Source organism: Solanum lycopersicum, chromosome 11 (assembly GCF_036512215.1).
Source record: "Solanum lycopersicum chromosome 11, SLM_r2.1".
In the NCBI taxonomy this organism is placed as follows: Eukaryota; Viridiplantae; Streptophyta; class Magnoliopsida; order Solanales; family Solanaceae; genus Solanum; species Solanum lycopersicum.
In genome coordinates this window covers 56,529,079-56,548,404 of record NC_090810.1, presented here as the reverse complement: position 1 = coordinate 56,548,404, position 19,326 = coordinate 56,529,079, and the positions used below count along the sequence as shown (strand labels likewise).

The 19,326-nt window shown below is 30.3% G+C and overlaps 1 protein-coding gene and 1 non-coding gene across 2 annotated transcripts; one reads left to right on the top strand and one right to left on the bottom strand.

Annotated features, from left to right (window-relative positions):
• Positions 1 to 12,835: 12,835 nt before the first annotated feature.
• XET4 (xyloglucan endotransglycosylase) lies at positions 12,836 to 15,376 on the top strand. The gene is made up of 4 exons (NM_001247440.3): positions 12,836 to 13,079; positions 13,402 to 13,502; positions 13,662 to 13,855; positions 14,837 to 15,376. The coding sequence occupies exons 1-4, from the start codon at positions 12,893 to 12,895 to the stop codon at positions 15,240 to 15,242; spliced, it is 888 nt and encodes a 295-aa protein (NP_001234369.2). The 5' UTR covers positions 12,836 to 12,892; the 3' UTR covers positions 15,243 to 15,376.
• A 3,551-nt stretch (positions 15,377 to 18,927) lies between these two features.
• LOC112940405 (U5 spliceosomal RNA) lies at positions 18,928 to 19,043 on the bottom strand. Its single transcript, XR_003244476.1, has one exon. It is a non-coding gene; the product is annotated as a U5 spliceosomal RNA (small nuclear RNA).
• Between the last annotated feature and the right edge of the window lie 283 nt (positions 19,044 to 19,326).

The window sequence follows — 19,326 nt, the reverse complement described above, 5'->3', positions numbered from 1 at the left end:
TTTTAGTGATATCAACCAAAATAAACACACTGTAATATATTTATATCATTAGTACAATACATATTGCAAACATCACTCATTTTCTGGAGATACAAATCAAAATAATTTATAAGACACATACATTACACTTTTTATTCATGATTTATACAAGTTTAATTCAATCTATAGATTGTTGTCTTATCTTTCATTAGTTACTTTTTCATTTATTGTTAATTTTCTCTTTTAATTCAACTTAAATATTATGTAATACACTTCTGACACAACTTTAATTCATGTTGTAGTTTATTATTTGTTACAATTAGAATACTTGTTTAATTCATTATTGATGTAAGTTTAGTTCACTCTGTAGATCATTTTCTAGTGCTTCAGTAATTACATTTTTTTTATTCATGCCTGATTCTCTCTTCTAGCTCAACTTTAATATTTGTGTAATACACTTTTAAATGCAAGTTTAATTTGTTTTGAAATTTATTGGTTTGATTTTTATGATTGAATTACTTGTTTAATTTATTATTGATACAAATTTTATTTAGTTTACAAATCACATATGCTCTTTCGTTTACTACATTTTGCATCCATGTTTAATTCGCTTCTAATTCAACTTTAATATGTGCACCATACGTTTTTTATTCAAGTTTAATTCGTTTGAAAATTTACTATGTTTCTTCATTTATTACGATTCGATTACTTGCATCTAATTAATTATTGATACGAGTTTTATTCAGTGTACGAATCATTGAATGTTCTTTCGTTTGAATACTTTTATAGACATTTTTTAACTTTATTCAAACACTTTAAAATTGTTTAAAAAATTATTTTGACTTAAAAGCAACTAAAATAAGTTAATCCAAACTGCCTTTGAAACAGACAAACTTTTTTTAATATTGGTATATATAGATGGGTAAAGGGTCAAATATATCCCCCAACTTTGATTTATTGTTTAAATTTACCATCGCCGTTAAAATAAAATTAATTTTACTCCTCGCCGTTAAAATAAAGTTAATTTTACCCCTCTTGTTACTAAATTTACCCTTCATTAGACAAATTGACCCAAATTGACCCGATTTTTTTTAAAAACCCTATTCCTTATTTTAACCCAATAACCCGACCCCATTTAAAATAACCCGGCCCCATTCTCCCAAATCTCCTATACCCATTAACCCATTCTCCCAAATCTAATTGACAGTGCTTAGCAACTATAAATATAAATATATATACTGAAAAGACAGTTGTGGTTCTACAACTCTTGCTCTCAAATCTTCCATCCAAATTGAAAATGGCTACCAAAATTTACATAGTGTAAGTAAATTTGCTAATTTTCAGTTGTTTATTAAAAAAAATTGATAATAATTTTGTTTTCCATGTTGATTTTGTGTTTAAATCGGATGAATTTAGTGTTTTTAGTTGATTCGCTTTTTTTGTTGAATTCAAATTTTTTACTGATTTAGCGTTAATGATGTTAATTACACATGCAAATCATCGTTTTTTAGTTTAAAGTTTTAGTATATTAATTGAAGGATCAGATTTTAGCTTAGCTGCTGCTGAATTTGGGTAAATTATTTGTTAGATACAGCGAGTTGATAAAATTGTGCAATGAATAGATTTTTTCTTTTTTGTATTTTGATATTAAGGGAAGATGTAGTTATTGATTAAAATTGTGCATTGAATTGATTTAGTTTGATATTAGGGGTGGATGTAGTGTTTGAGTAGATGATGTGGTTGTACTTTGTGCCTCATCTTGAATTTACGTGTGAAGTGGCGGATTCAGGATTCACAGTCAAATACAATAAAAACGTTCGAAATGATGCTCGTATATATCGATATACATAAAATGTATACGCTGGTTTCTCAAAGGGAAATAGGCCCAAAGTCTTAATAATTTTCAGCAGTCATTTGTTGAAATTGGGCCCAGATCCATTTTGGGTCACTTTAGATTAGGACAGGTCATAAAATTTGGGCTCAAGGCCCAAATTCAATATTTTCCTTCTTTTACTCTTATTGATATTATTTTGCCTAACTATGTTTATCCTACAATTTTAATTTAATTAAATTCCCAAAGTTGTCATTTCTCTTATATATATATATATATATATATTTTATTTTTTTTTACAAATTATTTAACTTTATTCTATATTTGGTCTCATTAATCCCTTTATGTCCCTTCCCTTTTTTAAATGATATTCTTCTTTTGTTTTTCTTAAAAGAAAAAATATAAATAAAATACACATATGATTAATTAGAAAATAATAGTAAATAAATAAAATTTGAATTCACTTAATTTAGTCAATATTTGAAAGTCATTTAGTCAAATCGCCGATCAACCGCGAGTTAGCGGACATTCCGAGGGCCTAACACCGTCTCGAAATGTACATATGAACTTCGAACCCTTTTCAATTAATTTTTATCTGTTTTAAATCTTTTGAAAATAATTTTAAGTTTTTTCTTGATTTTCACTAAAAAAATCAAGTGACGACTCTGTTAATTTGGAAGGTCGATTTTTCTTGAATCATAAGATTAATTGATTTTTTAAAACTTAGTCTTTTTTACTATTATATATATTATTATATATTTTTAAGCAAAACAGGAATGGCGACTCTGTTAATTTGGAAGGTCGATTTTTCTTAAATCACAAGATTAATTAATTTTTCAAAATTTAGTCATTTTTACTATTATATATATTATTATATATTTTTAAGCAAAACACTCACCCATCGCTGCTTGACAAAAGGTAATTTTTTCTCTATTTTGTACTGAAATTGATCGTTTTAGTCCTTTAGTTTATTGGAAATTTTAGCTTTGCTTTCATGCTAGCATTTTGGTATTACAGTTGGATTGACATCGTAGATCTGAGATGAATAATTTTTTCTTTCTATGTCAGAATATCATTTTTCAAGTTTTATGTATAATTTTGGTTTCATTTATTGTTCAATTGAGTATTAATACCATTTTTTCTGAATTGTGTGAAATTGCCTATTCGTTTTATGGCTAAGTATTGTTTTTGCATTTGTTTGAGTTCGTTTGAATTTCTAGATTCAGTTCAGTTATAAATAAACGACTGATCAATGTCTAGAGTTCAAATTAAGAGATTAAGTGTTCCTTCACCAGAAACAGATACCGTGGAACTACTGTAGATTGAAAGGAATCTTTTTTCTTAAGGTACGAGTTTGGTTACAGTAGTGGCGGTATCTATGCAAAATTTGTCCGAGTGTTTGAATATCACACTTCTTTTTTTTTGAGAAAAAAAGGGTGCGACAGTTCACAATTATATTACTGGATTGAACAGTAATATGATTGGATTGGTCTTTGCATTTCCTTTGATGTCCTGTGTTTTATCCATTCTACATTTCCTTTAACTTACTTGAAATTTTCTCAACAACATTTTTTTACTTTTGAGTCTCACATTTTGCTCTGGTTAAATTTAAAACAGCTATACAACCTCCCATTTGTACCTTTTTGTGAAATCTCTTCTGCTACTTTCCTCTTTCCTAGTGTTGTATCAAGCTCTGCAACTATTCTTGATCGTCTTCTTTTCTTTCGGGGTCAGCTAAATCTTGTGTCTTCAAAAAAAAATCCATCTTTGTTTGGGTGTATACTGTGATTTTGGAAGCTCGAAAATTCTCTTCATTGCTTATTTGATTTGATATGATGCATTTTTGTCCACAATCTCTAGAAGCAAATCTCTGGGTCCATATAATTTTGCATTATTGTAAAATATAAATTTTGGATTATATTTCATTTGTATAGACTTTCTGAATTGTAATTTTTCTCTCTTAAGATCAAGAAAAAACATGCAAATTATGTAGTCTGTCGTTCTGGATCCTATGGTCCTGATCCAAAATACATTTAATGGTCTTGATTCATAGAAGTATATTTTCTCAAGGCTGAGGGATTGTATGAAGACCATAACTTGAAAGTAGAATGACAAATCAATGAAATTTGTATTATGATTATAGCTTAAAACCTGTCCATGTTTATAACTAGAATGATGTATGAAGGAAAAAAGAGAGGTTACGTTATGATCTTCCTTTATCCATGATTCAGGTTCATTTTAATTGGGTTCCCTTTTCTGTCCTTTCATAGACGATTTTATCAGATTATACTTCATTCTTTCTGTTTCATTTCACAGGTTGGCAGCAGCAACTATGGCGGGAGTTGTTAATAAGCTCTTTAATACATCGTTCTGTTTCATTTCACAGGTTGGCAGCATCAACTATGGCGGGAGTTGTTAATAAGTTCTTTATTACATCGTTGACTATGTGGGCAGCTCCAGTTGCAATTTTGTATGTCTTCAACCACAACTTAATTCCTGGTAAGCTTACCCTATTTTTATTTTTTTAAGAAAAGCTTCCCTGAATTTTTTTGATAAAAAATTTACTTTATGAAAATTTTGTTTAAAAGTCTGGACTATCATATGTGCGAGAAGTTGATAGCCCGTTTAAAGTAGGTATTGTTTGGTCTTAGATAACTAATGTGTTGTCTTCTGACTAATTAATTATTTAAAAATCTTTGACTATGCCTTTCTTTTCATTTTATTCAACCTTGCCCTTTTCTTTTTTGTGCTTTTACATTTTATCACAGTGGTATTCCGTTCATATTCCCATCAGTTCATGGAACATGAGAGTGAGTGTGACAGATTTATATGCCCATTAATGCTCAAATATTGTTGCCCTGCAGTCTTTGGTGCTTGAGATGATAATTTCTTTGCCAATTTGAGTCAATGTATCCAAAGGAACCAAAGGTGTTTCACACTTTTATTTTAGTTCAAGGGACAATTATTGTATGCTGGCTTCACATTATGTTCTGTCAATTGAATTAATGGGATATTAGGGACGGTTTATAGTAGTTTTATGTTATGCTGATTGTGTGATTATACTTACATTGATCTCTGCTCGAGAATGGGAGAGGTTGGTCATGGTGAATAGAGAATTCTGAAGTCTTTTGTTAAATATTCAAATGAAAAAGAAGAAAACTTGTTTTGTTGGCTGGGGGTTGTAAGGTTTGGTAGATCACTTCTTAAATGTGCCCCTTGCTTATGTCTTAAATAGCAGTATAGCACACACGATATTTTTTCTAGTTCTTTTTTTGAATGACCGTGGTGTCCAGCCTGGCTTTTCTTTGAGTAATATTACTTTGTATTAAGACAAGTACTTAGGTAGTATTGAAAAACCAATTTACAAATAGAATAGATACAGAATATACCAGATATGAACCAAACCTAAGTGGTGCCTGGGACGTCTAGGATTGATTCAGTGTCACTAGAACACAGTTTGGTGAACCAAAAACAGGAAAGCAAAATGCATTTTAGCTTAGTATCCTGTACTAAATTCCTCCTATCCTTAAAACATCTATCATTTCTTTCCTTCCAAATAGTCCACCAAATACACGATGGGGTGATCCTCCATCTTTCTCTGTTTCTTACACCTGCTCCGGCTTCCTCCTCTCAGCTAAAAAGAGTGTCAGCAATCTTGCATTCTTGCTTGGCATTGTCTAGGCTATGCCTTTGAATATTGATGAAAATATTCCATAGGAACAAACAGTTTACTGTCTCAGCTCCTTTTCACAAGGAAACATCTAGAGCAGGGAGCAATTTTCTTCCTTTTGATCAAATTTTCATGTGTCAAAATGGCTTATTTAGCTAGAAGCCAGGTGAAAGTGTGAAACAAGATACTTTATAAGGTATCTTAGTCTTCGTAATATGCTCCCAAGGCCAGTTGGTACTATGTGGCTCTATCTGGTTCAAAATCCTATACCCTATATGTTCCACTTTCATGTCCGCTCCATCATAGGCAATCTGCACCTTCTTGCAACCCTTGAAAACTCTCCAATTGGTTAAACAGTTCCACAAGTCTATGTATCTCCCAATCATTCAACATTCTTCTGAATCTAAGGTCCCACCAAGGTCCCACCCTTATATGTCCACAAACTCGGCATCCGATTTATGTTGGTCAAAGGCTATAACATATAAATTTGGAAACATTTCATTAAAGCTCCTAGTCCCTATCTATTTGTCTTTCCAAAACCTAGTTTTGAGAATAGGTCAATAGCTTCTGCTAGTCTTCCAAAGATTGATTCCATATGGAGTATTGACCTCCTTGGAGACTCAACTGTCCTCATTCCCATACTTGCTCTTTATGGCTCTGCTCCATAGTGTTTGAGGAGCCTGTGAATATCTCTAGAGTCATTTAAGCTTCAAAGTTTTGCTATGATGCTTCAAATTCCTGATGCCAAGTCCCCCTTGTCTCTTGCTTCTGATGATTTCCTTCCACTTTCCTAGGTCAAAAGATTTTTTTTACTTGTCCTTGCCAAAGGAAGAATATCCTGCTCTTGTCCAGTCTTTGAATGACTCCAGAAGGGATTGGGAATAGAGAAGCATATAAGTAGGCATCCAAGACAACATTTATCAGAGTGAGTCTACCTCCGAGGGACAAATACTGAGATTTCCACTTCTTAAGTTATTATTTACCATAACATGGATAGAGCGGAAGATGATGAAATATAGCAGGTACTTATGACAGATTTGTGACTAGTTCGCCTCCTGGCGCGGCCAAGTGTAATTGTGCTGAGCTTCCTGGATACATATCTGGCTGATTACCTAATCAATGCTTGCTGATTCCTGCTCTATCTATTAATATTTTTATATAACAAAAAATGTCAATGAAATGCATGATACGATAGTTAGGAGTTGGGAAGTATAATATCCATGCTATGGCAAAAGGCCTAGCTCGAGTGGAAAAAGGTGGAACATTTGTGACTTACGTCGCAGGTTCAAGCCCTACGCCAGACAAAGTGAAGCTTGGTAATTTAAGTGGAGAAGGGTAGAGGGGAGGGCAACGACCCCATCATCCACTGAGTTTTGAAGGCTGTGATTGGTCTAAAGGGTGGGTCACAGACGGATTTCTCAGTTATCAAAAATATTTAAAAAAATATCCATGCTATGTCTTTCTCAAAAAAAATATCCATGCTATGTAGACCAAAGAACCTGTCACCATTTGGGGTACTTCTGGATAATTTTATAAAGAATCTACTGGAAACTTCCATGCAATTATAATGAAATTTTTCTAAATTGGATGAGTTTTTGAGACACTTTTTGCTGATGTAATAAGGGAATCACAACAAGATATAGTCATCTTAGATTATTAAGTTGAAATTGTGAGCGGTTAGATGGCTTAACACTATCTCCTGTTAATTCTAAATCTGTGCAGAATCTCTGTTCTAATGACTTCTATTAACATTTAACCTTTTCCATCTTTTGTTTCTCATTATCATAATAGTTCTTTTTGTTGAGTATTGTTTGGAGTTACAAATCAATTCCCATCGACAACACTGGAAGTATGGAATGCCATTTATCCCATAATTGAAGACCTGCTGCATGGTCGATGACAAAATATGTTTTATCTTAACTGACTGCAGTAGTAATTCAAGTCTATGTCTTATGAGTAAATTTTGTAAATTTTTGAGGTTTCTCTATGATTACGAGTACTTAACTTGCTCCTGAATAGTTTTGTATGTCGTACAAATATAACTCATTTCAAGTTCTTTTTCCCCTTTGTTTTGAGATGGTAACATAATTCATTAATAATAATAAGTTCAGCATAATGATACTGCTAAGAGAACCAAACGCTAACATACAAAACTTCCAAAAAGGAGAGAAACCAAAAGCAGAAGACAGTCTTGTGTCAGTTACAAGGACCCAATGAGGTCAAGTAAGGACTCTACATTTTATACTAAAGCTTGTTTACACCAAAAGTGAATTAAAATATACAATTCATTTGAATCTCCTGTTCAGAATCTGCCGAGTCTTCAAAACATCTAGAGTTTTTTTTTTCCAGCCACATTGTTCACTATATACATGTTGATTCTGGGATGATACCCAACCACTTCTTCTGACTTGGCTTGAAGCTAAGTTGTCTTAGCACACTAAGGAGTCGTTTGGTAGTGTAAGGAAATATAATGCATGCATTAGGTGTTTATTAGTAGTACCTTGTTTGGTATACTTTTTCTTGCCATGTATAACTAATGTTTAATGCAAGCATTAGTTATACATTATATTGTGTAATAAGTTGTTTATTACTAATACCAAGTAATTCTAGATATTAGTAATACATAGCATTTTAACATTTGTATTAGATCAAATAATTACAAAACTACCCTCAAAGCCTTTTTAAAACATTTTAGTAAAGAAATCTTTTTTAATGTTTTATCAAAGAACTTTGTTACAAAGGAAGTGTAAAAATAAATAGCGTGAACAATATTTTTGTGAACATATATTTTTATATAAAAATTGAGCAAGATTTGTTATTTTCAATACATCAAACCAAACGGTGCATAAGAAATAATGCTTGCATAACTAATGCAAGTACTACTAATTGCAAGCATTAGTAATACATCTTATTTTGCATTATTCTTATACATTCTACCAAATTATTTCTACCAGTTCCACGGTACCTGTAGGTACTACCCAACTCAGGCCTTTAATACTCAAAAATAGCTGCCAATGTCTATTGGTTACCCGACAATAGAGGAAAAGATGGTTATTTGTTTCATTGGCCCCTGGCACATAATAAAACATTTTGAACATAGATATATTAATCATATAAAATCTTTACTTTGCAAAGACTGACAGAAGCATAAGTTACTTCACAAATTTTTCTCATTTTCAGTTCTAATAAGAAACCAATAGTTAATGAACCAGCTATGTCAGGAACAATTATAAAAGAGATTAATGTAAATCTATATAATCATTAAGAGTTGTTGTGGAGAGGTGATTAGACAGAACCTATTAATACAAGTATACAACCAATTATTTTTCACCGAGATGAAAGGTTTGAGATAGGGTTTAGTGCTTCATACATTGTTCTAGAGAGATATATAGCTGAATTTTAGCGTTAATTTTTTTTTAAGGGGACCTATTACCCTCCTAATTTTTCTTTTTATTTTTTATTAAAAATATCCATCATTTATTAATTCCAACTAAACCTCCTTCGAAAAAGTTTAAGTTTAACTTGAGTGATAAAATTGAAAAAAAAAATTAAAATTGTGTTTGATGGGTTATAATTATATCTGAATCAATGACAAGTTTAAGTATGTGATTGTTGATTAATACATATCATTACCCTATATTGTTATTTTATTGTTATTGATTGTTACCAGTTATGTCATAAGATTATCTTTTGACGAAACATGTGATTATAAATTATTATATAATTTATAGGTATTTAAATTTTTCTATTAAAATTTATGGATAGAAATCATACTTTTTAAAATAATTAAATATATTTGGAAATTGGGAACGAAACACATGGTGAAATTCATTCGAATATATAATGCTAAAAATATCCGAAAATTTGAGGTTAAATACTAGCTCTAAAAAAGTGCAACGTTCTTCATTTTTAGGTCACAAAATTCAACAAAAACTAAGTTAAATCCATACCAATCAAGCTCAAATTTCAATTACAATTTAATAACAATATCATCAACAAACCCCCATTATCTAGTTAGCCAACTACCAAAATTATTGACAAAATCATAGAGTTTGATTTTTTACCCGTGTAACTTTAAGCACCACATATACTTTTTCTCGTTTTTATTTATTTATCTATCATTTTGTGTTTGATGCCCCCTAAAAAAGACTAAGTTATCATTATATCCTTATATGATATTTTTTTGAAGTCAAATTTTCAATAAATAAACATAAATTATTTATTTAGGTTTCTATGTTTTTCTTCGTTTAAAAAAGATAACCTACTACTTTTTTTAGTCTTTTTAAAAAAAATGAATCTTTTTCTTTTTGGTAACACAAGATTAAATGATACTCCCTCTGTCAACAATAAATGCTACTATTGATTTGACACACCTTTTAAAAATAATAAATAATATGAGTAATATTACTATACTATCCTTTAATTTATAAAATTTAATGCTTTGAAAAATGTGTTAGAGTAAAATAGACGCAACACAGTAAACTATCTTTTGATTTTCTAAATTGGATAGGTACTGTTGCACAATTTTTTTTACTACAGTGAATAACTATTGTTGGATTGAGAGAATATTTTGGTACATTGATATAACATTAAATTAGAACTACAAAATAGAAAAAGTCTTCTTAATTTTCTTGAATGTGTTAAGTCAAACTATCTCATTCTTTTTTAACCAGAGTGAGTAATTTTCAAAGGATAAAATAGAAAGAAATATGTTAGGGTTTTGCCCCTGATTTTCTTACATTATTGAAGTTTATGTTTTCCTATAACAAAAACATAGTACTATGATAAATGTTTTTTTCTTTTTCTGAAAAAAAAATATTATTTTCTTTCATATTTGATTTATTATTTTTTTAGAGAAAAAAATTGAAAATATATAAATTGATGAATTCTTATAGCACAACACAATAACATCGTAGACAATTAAAAAAATATGGAAAGATTTGTCAATAATATATGTTTTTATAATCTGATTTATCAATTTTATAATTTACAATTTTAAACTTCCGCATAAACCCTAGTTACTTTCTAATCCAACTAAAATCACAAATGTTAAAGAAAATATTTATCTATACTAAAAACAATATATATATAAAAACGAAGAAAATAATTTATTATAAATTAGAAACTCCAAAAATATAAATTAATAAAATAGGATCCTAAAGTGAGGTTGGTCCTCTAAAAAGGGACATATGGTAGCCAATAGCCAACATATAATAAATGCATCGACCATCAATTGTATTATCTCATCTATGTAAGAAGACACATGAACGCACGTTCTTCTTGTAACAACTTCCAAAGCTTTGATGATATAGTATATAGGTAAATTAATACTAATTGACCTGAAAATTTAGCCAAAAATTGATTACTAATTTAAAATTTTATAATATTTTTTTATTTAAAAATAAAATAATATATTTTTTTATTTTTTTTAATTTAAAAGATATTAAAATTAAATGAATAAAAATGTACATAAAGATAAAGTGACATATTTATTTTATCATTCTAATCAAATTCTGGGTAAATTTTCAGACAACAAAAAACTATACATAAAGGGTTATTTTACTCTCTCCATCCACAATTGTCTGGCAAATATATCAAAAATAGATGTTTAAGATTAATTGTCAATTAAATAATCAAAAAACAATTAGTCGTCTTTTTTTAAATTTGCTCTTAATAATAGTGTAGTTCAATTAAAAACAATTAGCCACCTTTTTTCAAATTTACTGTTAATGATAGTGTAGTTCAATTAAAAAATGATGTAGATTTTTTATATTCTTGATATAATATTGTTATATTAGTTAAATTAATTTTTTTAAGGCGCATACAAGATCCTAACATGACAAATAATTACGAATGAATAAAACATAAAATATAAATTTGTGAGTAAATTTTATATTTGAAAACTCCAAGTTATGATTTGACATAAATAATATAAAATTACGAGATAAAATCGATATAAAATCATATCTCATAAGAGGAAATAACTCGGCGCGCCGCCCTATTGTTCATTGTGCATATTGACTCCCTAGGGAGCCGTATCAGCGGTCAAAATTAATTAAACATCTTGCATTATCTTTAAAATTAATTATTTTTAAAAGTACTATATATTAATATTATAAAGTTTAAAAAAAGTTGTTTCATTGTTAATTTTGATATTGATACATAAGATCCATTAATAGAGAATATTAAAAGAAATTCAAATGTAAATTAATCAATATATTTTTCTTATTTATAATTTTTTAAAGAATGTCTATGAGAAATCAACGAATAAGTAATATAAAATAGAGGGAATAGATAATTAGTGTCTTGGTATCCTTCTAAACTAATACGTTTTTGTTACTACATAGTATTTCTTGCACTTTGATTATGATTTTATTTTATTGTAGTTTTCGAATATTTTGTCATACCTTTTCTTTTATATTTTGTTATAATTTTTTATCAAAAAATTACGTAACTATACTGACGTATAATAGTTAGTTATGCTCCATAACTACAGTTTAATTCAATTTTTACAAATAAAAAAAATATAATTTTTTATCTATTACATTCTCAATTTATTTAGAAAATTAATTTTTCCAAAAGGGATAAAATCACTCTTAACAAATAAATTAATTAATAAAAATAAAATAATAAATTTAATATATTAATAATTATTTCCAAAAGTAATAGTTATTTATTGATTGAGGGTAACAAGAAACATGTGCATAACACCATAGATTGCTCTTCTAATGTGCATCAAACAAAGGGCTTCAACTTATTTATGAGTATTTTGGGACAGTTACACTCTTACAATTGGAACTCTAAATATAGCACCAAAATATCTCACTTGCTTCATTGTTATATTGACACATGACTAGTGTTCTTTTTCAATGCACTACTTCCTCTAGTTTATATTAAATAAATTATTGACCACAGAAAATAAATAACGCGTTATTTTTTTAATAATTTTCTTGAACTTTAATAATTCATTTACTTTAGCCATAGAAGAAGTCTTTAACAATTCATTTATGCATAATACGTGAACACATGCTCTTTCACTTAATTTGTGTTGGTATTTGTGTTTTTATTTTTAAATTTGATAAGTAGATACTTAAACTTATATTGAATTGAACAAGTGGATGCATATAACATATCACACGTGAAATATCATGTAGGATATATGAATTACCACAAAAAACGTCATGTAAGATGCTTATGTCTACTAACATATTAAAAATTGCTGAATATAAATGCAAGTTAAAATTAAATTAAAAAATATTTTTATGTATCATTCAATTCATTTAATATGAACCAAAATGATTGAGTAGTATTCAAAATCCCCTTCTATAAATAATGAATCATATCTCTATTAACTTTGCCTCATCCATATGACCAATATCTCATTCAACAAAAACAAAGGAAGATAGTAAGTAATGAATATGAAGGGAGTTTTAGTTGCTTTTGTTTTGATTAATTTGTCAATATTGGCAAGTTGTGGGGCTCCAAGGAAGGTAATTGATGTGCCTTTTTGGAACAACTATGAACCAAGTTGGTCTAGTCACCATATTAAGTACCTTAATGGTGGTACTACGGCTGAACTTCTTCTTGACAAATCCTCTGGTAAACGAGAATATTTTTTTTGGTATCGTTTCAGTTTATTTATCTCACTTCTATATTTAGTTTATTTAAAAAAACATACTTAATTTTCTTTATTTAATTAATTGACAAGCTCTTTAATCTTATTTTTCGACATGTTAAAGATTATAATACTATAAGAAAAATATACATGACAAATAAATTGAAACTGAGCAAATATATTGAAGCACATAGGCTTTTTCATATCTTTGACTCTCGTCACTGAAAATTCTAGATCCGCTATTAATTTTTTTTTTTGAATGGTATAGCCAATAATGTACTAATTTTGAATCTTGAATGATTGAAGGAACTGGATTTCAATCAAAGAGATCGTATCTATTTGGTCATTTCAGCATGAAAATGAAGCTTGTTGGAGGAGATTCTGCTGGTGTTGTCACTGCTTTTTATGTAAGTTAACTAGTACATATTAAAAAGAAAGAATCGCAATTTTAATTAAAACACAAAGCATCTGATTTTTTTTTTTTAAAAATAATTTGTAAGTGATTATAAGAGATCATATTCATATTCTTATACTGATGAATGTTTTTATTATCGATGATTTGTCAGTTATCATCGACTAATGCTGAACACGATGAGATAGATTTCGAATTCCTCGGGAATAGAACCGGTCAGCCATACATATTGCAGACTAATGTGTTCACAGGAGGCAAAGGAGACAGAGAACAGAGGATCTATCTTTGGTTTGATCCAACCAAGGACTTTCATTCATATTCTGTTCTTTGGAACACTTACCAAATTGCGTAAGTTGATATTTTCTTTTCGTACGAAGTGTATGGTATGTAAATCTTGTTCCTGTCTTATAAGTACTGACAATAAAAATAGTATAATAACCCAACTACTTATTTATTCTTTAATCATTTTTTAATTTTGAAACTACTAAACATTAATTAATAAAGCCAGTATGATAAAACAATCATGTCAAATGTTACTTCATCGGTTTAAAAAGGGAAAATATCCAAGTACCCCCTCAACCTATGCCCGAAATTCCAGAGACACACTTATACTATACTAAGGTCCTATTATCCCCTCTGAACTTATTTTATATGTAATTTTCTACTCCTTTTTAGCCTACGTGGCACTAGTTCAGAAAAAAAGTCAATCATCGTTGGGCCCACAAGATAGTGCCATGTAAGCTAAAAAGGGGTAAAAAAATATTTATAAAATAAGTTCAGGGGTAATAGGACCTTAGTATAGTATAAGTGTGTCTCTGAGATTTCGGGCATAGATTGAGGGGGTACTTGGGCATTATCCCGTTTAAAAAAGAATGAATTTCTTTCATTTTAGTCTATTTAAAAAAGAATGATGTCTTTTTTTTTTGTAACAACTTTCCACATGACATGTTTAAGGTCACAAAATTAAAGGACAATTTTATACATTTGACATAACTTTAATTTAGGACCACATGATCAAAAGTGTTCTTTATTTTCTTAAACTATGTGTCATGTCAAACTAGACCATTCTTTGTGAAATGGAGAGAACATTTTATTAATGCGTTCCAAGCCAAATATGCAAGTATAGTGAAAGTGGGGGTGGGGTGGGGTGAGGTGGGGGTGTTATAGTATTGAAATTTTTCATTAGGATGAGAGAAAATTGCGTGACTACTTACTAACACCATATTCTAATCTTCGAATCTAAGCATTTTTCTATCGAGGGTTATGTTTTCGATGAATTAGGAAATGTGTCATCCCTTGTCAGGTTTAATAATTTCTAAAAATTAACAGGATTTTTGTGGATGATGTCCCAATAAGAGTATTCAAGAATTCAAAAGACATAGGAGTGAAATTTCCGTTCAATCAGCCAATGAAGATCTACTCAAGCCTATGGAACGCGGATGATTGGGCTACAAGAGGAGGGTTAGAGAAAACTAATTGGTCTGGGGCGCCATTCATCGCTTCCTATACTTCATTCCACATTGATGGATGTGAGGCTGTCACACCACAAGAGGTACAAGTTTGTAACACCAATGGCATGAAATGGTGGGATCAAAAGGCTTTCCAAGATTTAGATGGCCCTGAATATAGAAAACTTCATAGGGTTAGACAAAATTTCACAATATATAACTATTGTACTGATAGAAAAAGGTACCCTACACTTCCTCTAGAGTGTACAAGGGATAGAGATCTTTAATTAGTTCTTATTTATATGGGGGCATTTTTCATTTACTCTTTATATAAAAACTAATCCAGTTTGTATGGAGACGAATTCAAAATTATAAAATTTGGACTGTATTGAAGTTCTGAATATGTCAAATTAAAGATTTTAAAAATTTTAAAGGTTGTACCACACATTGAGCGCTTTGTTCCTAACAAATCTCATGGAAGCCAATCAAGCGTTACCCAAAATTCAAAAGCCTGGAACAATTTAATATTAAAAAAATGAACATATTATTTAATTCACCTCTAATCTTTGCCATAGAGTCAACCTTCTTTATCAATAGATCTAACATATCTTCATTTATATTATTAGTAGCATAATATTTGGTACTGAATCCATTTCTGTCTATCAATAGAAGTTGAGACACCTATAAACTAGGCTTCTAAATTTATTGGAAAAAAAAGTTTTGGGGTTGGGGGGGGGGGGGGGGAGGGGTGGTTCAGGATAGGTGAAAAATAAATATTTGAAGTTGAAAATATTTTTTTAAAACAAACTTAATATTTTTTTTGGGGGGGGGGGGGGGGGGGTAGAATATTTTTAAAAAATAAAATTAACATTTGGAAAAGGGGGGGGGGGCCCTGGTAGTGGGTAGCGGATGGGGATGAAAAAAATAATTTTTTGAAGTGAAACATTTTTTAAGAACAAACTTATATTTTTTTTTGGGGGGGGGGGGGGAGGAGAGGGGAGGGGGCTAATAAGGGGGTGGGGTGGGGGGTGAAAAAATGAAATTCAGAAGTTGAAAACATTTTTTAAAAACAAAAAAAAATTTTTGGGGTGAGGGGGATGGTATGGGGTGGGGGGTGGGGGGGGGGGTCGAGGGTAGAGGTGAAAGGGGGTGGAGTGGAGGGGTGGGGTGGGGATCGAGCATTGAAATATTAATAGGGACGCATGTCTGAAAATTTTGAAAAATCGCTTTTAAAACTTGGCAACAGACGGTTTCTTGAAAATTTTGAGAAAACTTGCAATACCCATATATGACCCGTAGTTTACCTATAAAATATCCATATTTAAAATGCTTTAGATGCTCAAAATGCTTGGAAAATCTATCAGTTGGACGTAAAATCTGCCTTCCTACATGGTGAACTTCAAGAAAAGGTATTTATTAAACAACCTCCTGACTATGTGAAATTTGATAGTGTGAATAAAGTGCTTAGATTAAAAAAGGCTCTATATGGACTAAAACAAGCTTTAAGAGCTTGGTATAGTCGATACTTATTTTTCAAAGGAGGGATTTCGGAAATCTCTGTACGAACATACTCTTTATGTAAAAAGGGAAGGTGCAGGGGTCTTAATAGTGTGTTTATATGTGGATGCCTTAATTTATTCCGGAAGTAATGTGTCTATGATTGAGAACTTTAAGAAGTCCATGATAGTTGAGTTTGATATGTCTAATTTGGATATGATGCATTATTTTCTTGGTTTAGAAGTGAATCAATATGTCGATGGTGTTTTTGTTTCTCAAAAGAAATATGTGGAAGATGTTCTTGACAGATTCCAGATGAAAAATAGAAACACTGTGAGCACATCAATGGAGAAGGGTCTGAAGCTTGTCAAAGAACCTGAAGGCAGAAAAGTGGACAACACATTATACAAGCAAATTGTTGGAAGCTTGATGTACTTGACGACAACAAGACTTGATGTTACGCATGTTGTAAGTCTCATTAGCAGATTCATGGAGAGTCCAAAAAAATGCATCTACAAGCTGCCAAGAGAATCCTGCGGTACTTGAATGGTACCAGTGACCTTGGAATTCTTTATCAGATGAGAGCAGCTGGAGATTTGGTTGGTTACACTTATAGTGACTATGCTGGAAATCTTGAAGACAGGAAAAGTACATCAGGATATGTTTTTATGTTGAGCTCTGGAGTTATTTCTTGGTCTTCAAAGAAGCAACCTATTGTTTTTTTGTCGACTACCGAGGCAGAGTATGTAGCTGCAACATCGTGTGATTGTCAAGCATTTTGGTTGAGGAATATTCTTGAAGAACTTCATTTTAAGCAGGATAGATCAACGCCAATCTATTGTGACAATACTTCGGCGATTAATCTTTCAAAGAATCCAGTTGAACATGGAGAAAGTAAGCATATAGATGTGAAGTATGACTTCTTGTGTGATCTGTCTAAGGATGCAAAGATTAGTCTTATTTATTGTAGAACTGAAGATCAGATTGCAGACATGTTCACAAAGCCGTTGAAACCAGTGTCCTTTCTAAAGCTACGTGATCAACTTGGTATTTGCAAATAAAACTGAAAGATGTTTCAGTTTAAGGGAGGGAATATTGACAAAATAAGTTATTTCCTAGTCTTTAGGAATTAGGGATAGTGGAGTCTGTTTTTTTACTTTCAGATTTTCTAGTATATTAAACGTGCTTTAGTTTTCATCCATTTAAGACTCTTCATCTATTTAAGACTCTTGTAACAGAGTGTTTTGCTGAGAATCAACACACAGAAAATTTTCACACTTGCGAGAAAGGAGTGTATAGATGTTTTTCAAATAGATAAATACTATCCAACTTGAATGAACAAATCGATTTCACTTTAAATTTAATTTCTCGAACTCAAAATGGAGGCTTTCGTTACCAAGAGAGGAACCAATACCAAGTATAGAAATAGGGTAAAAATAAACGGAATCTACGAATTAATATTTTTCTTAAACTAAAAGGCATTTATAAAAATAGAATCTTGGCATAGTATAAGAAATTTCCTCATTAGTTTCCCTTCAAAACTGATGAAATATATAATAATCAAATATACAAATCTAAAATGTAATTTTCAATCATGATAGCTAATGATTTTGATTAGAATAAGTAGAAGAAATGATTAAAAAAGAAAAAGTAGAGCAAATGATACAATAGAGATAGAACGAGACAACATAATTACTAGTTAAAACTAAAGAATAATAAAATGTTCAAATCAACTTCAACTAGGAAATTGCAACACTAATATTAAGAGCTAATGAACTAGCTATCACTAATTTCTAGATTTGTCTCGTCAATAACGATCCTACAGAATAATCATAAAAATTGGTTCTTATTTAAATCAACATTATCATAAATATTGTAATTAATCAAATCAGACCAATAGGTGTTTGGTTCATACTACATGTTATCAAGAGGAAATGGTGGTGGAAGGTTAAATTTATAGTTTAATATATATGAAAAGTACTATAATTTGCAAAAAAAATTTGCATATCTATATGATGAAAAAATATATCTTAAAATGTTAATCAAAATTTTTATAATTTGACTATAAACATAAAAACAATGAAAAAAAATGCTGGACGGAGAAAATATATTAGAACTAAAAGAAATAAAATAATGCAAAATGAATAAGATCTCATGGATCATTCATCACAATAAATTCAGAAATATTATTATTTGTGTAAAAATTATTTTTTAAAATATATATAATAGATGTTAATTCATATAGATAATCGATAACAAAATAATTAGTTAGAAAGAAAACCTGCAAGCTCATGAGGACAATTTTTTGGCATAGCGGACTTGCCTTGTTGACAGAAGATTATGGTAATTAATTATACATTGATAAATAAAATGTTCAAAAGTTTAGGACTAATATTGTTGGAATTTCTCCCTCCAAAATCAGGCATAATCATAGGGTTATACATTGATAAATAAAACATTCAAAAGTTTAGAACTAGTATTGTTGGGATTTCTCCCTCTAAAAATAGGCGTATGCCACTATTTGCCATGCTCACACGGTATTCTTTAGTAAAAGGCGAAAGAATAATTCGCTATGTGCTCATTGCGTGGCTGCGTAAAGTGATCTGATGCGCTAGAGCCCATTATATGCTAGATCGAGACACTCGCTTCTTCTCTAACTTCGTGATGTGGGATTTTCTTCTAACACTATGGGCTCTGCTAGTATGGGTTTTGTATCTTTACCATGTGAGGAAGATATTGGGCTTGTATTTTTGGGTCATCTTTAAACCAAAAATGTGCAACAAAACTCTTATAATAGACTCCTTAATACTCTAATACGGTTAAAACAATGGACAACTTTCACATATAGCAAACAAAAAATTCATATTTATATGT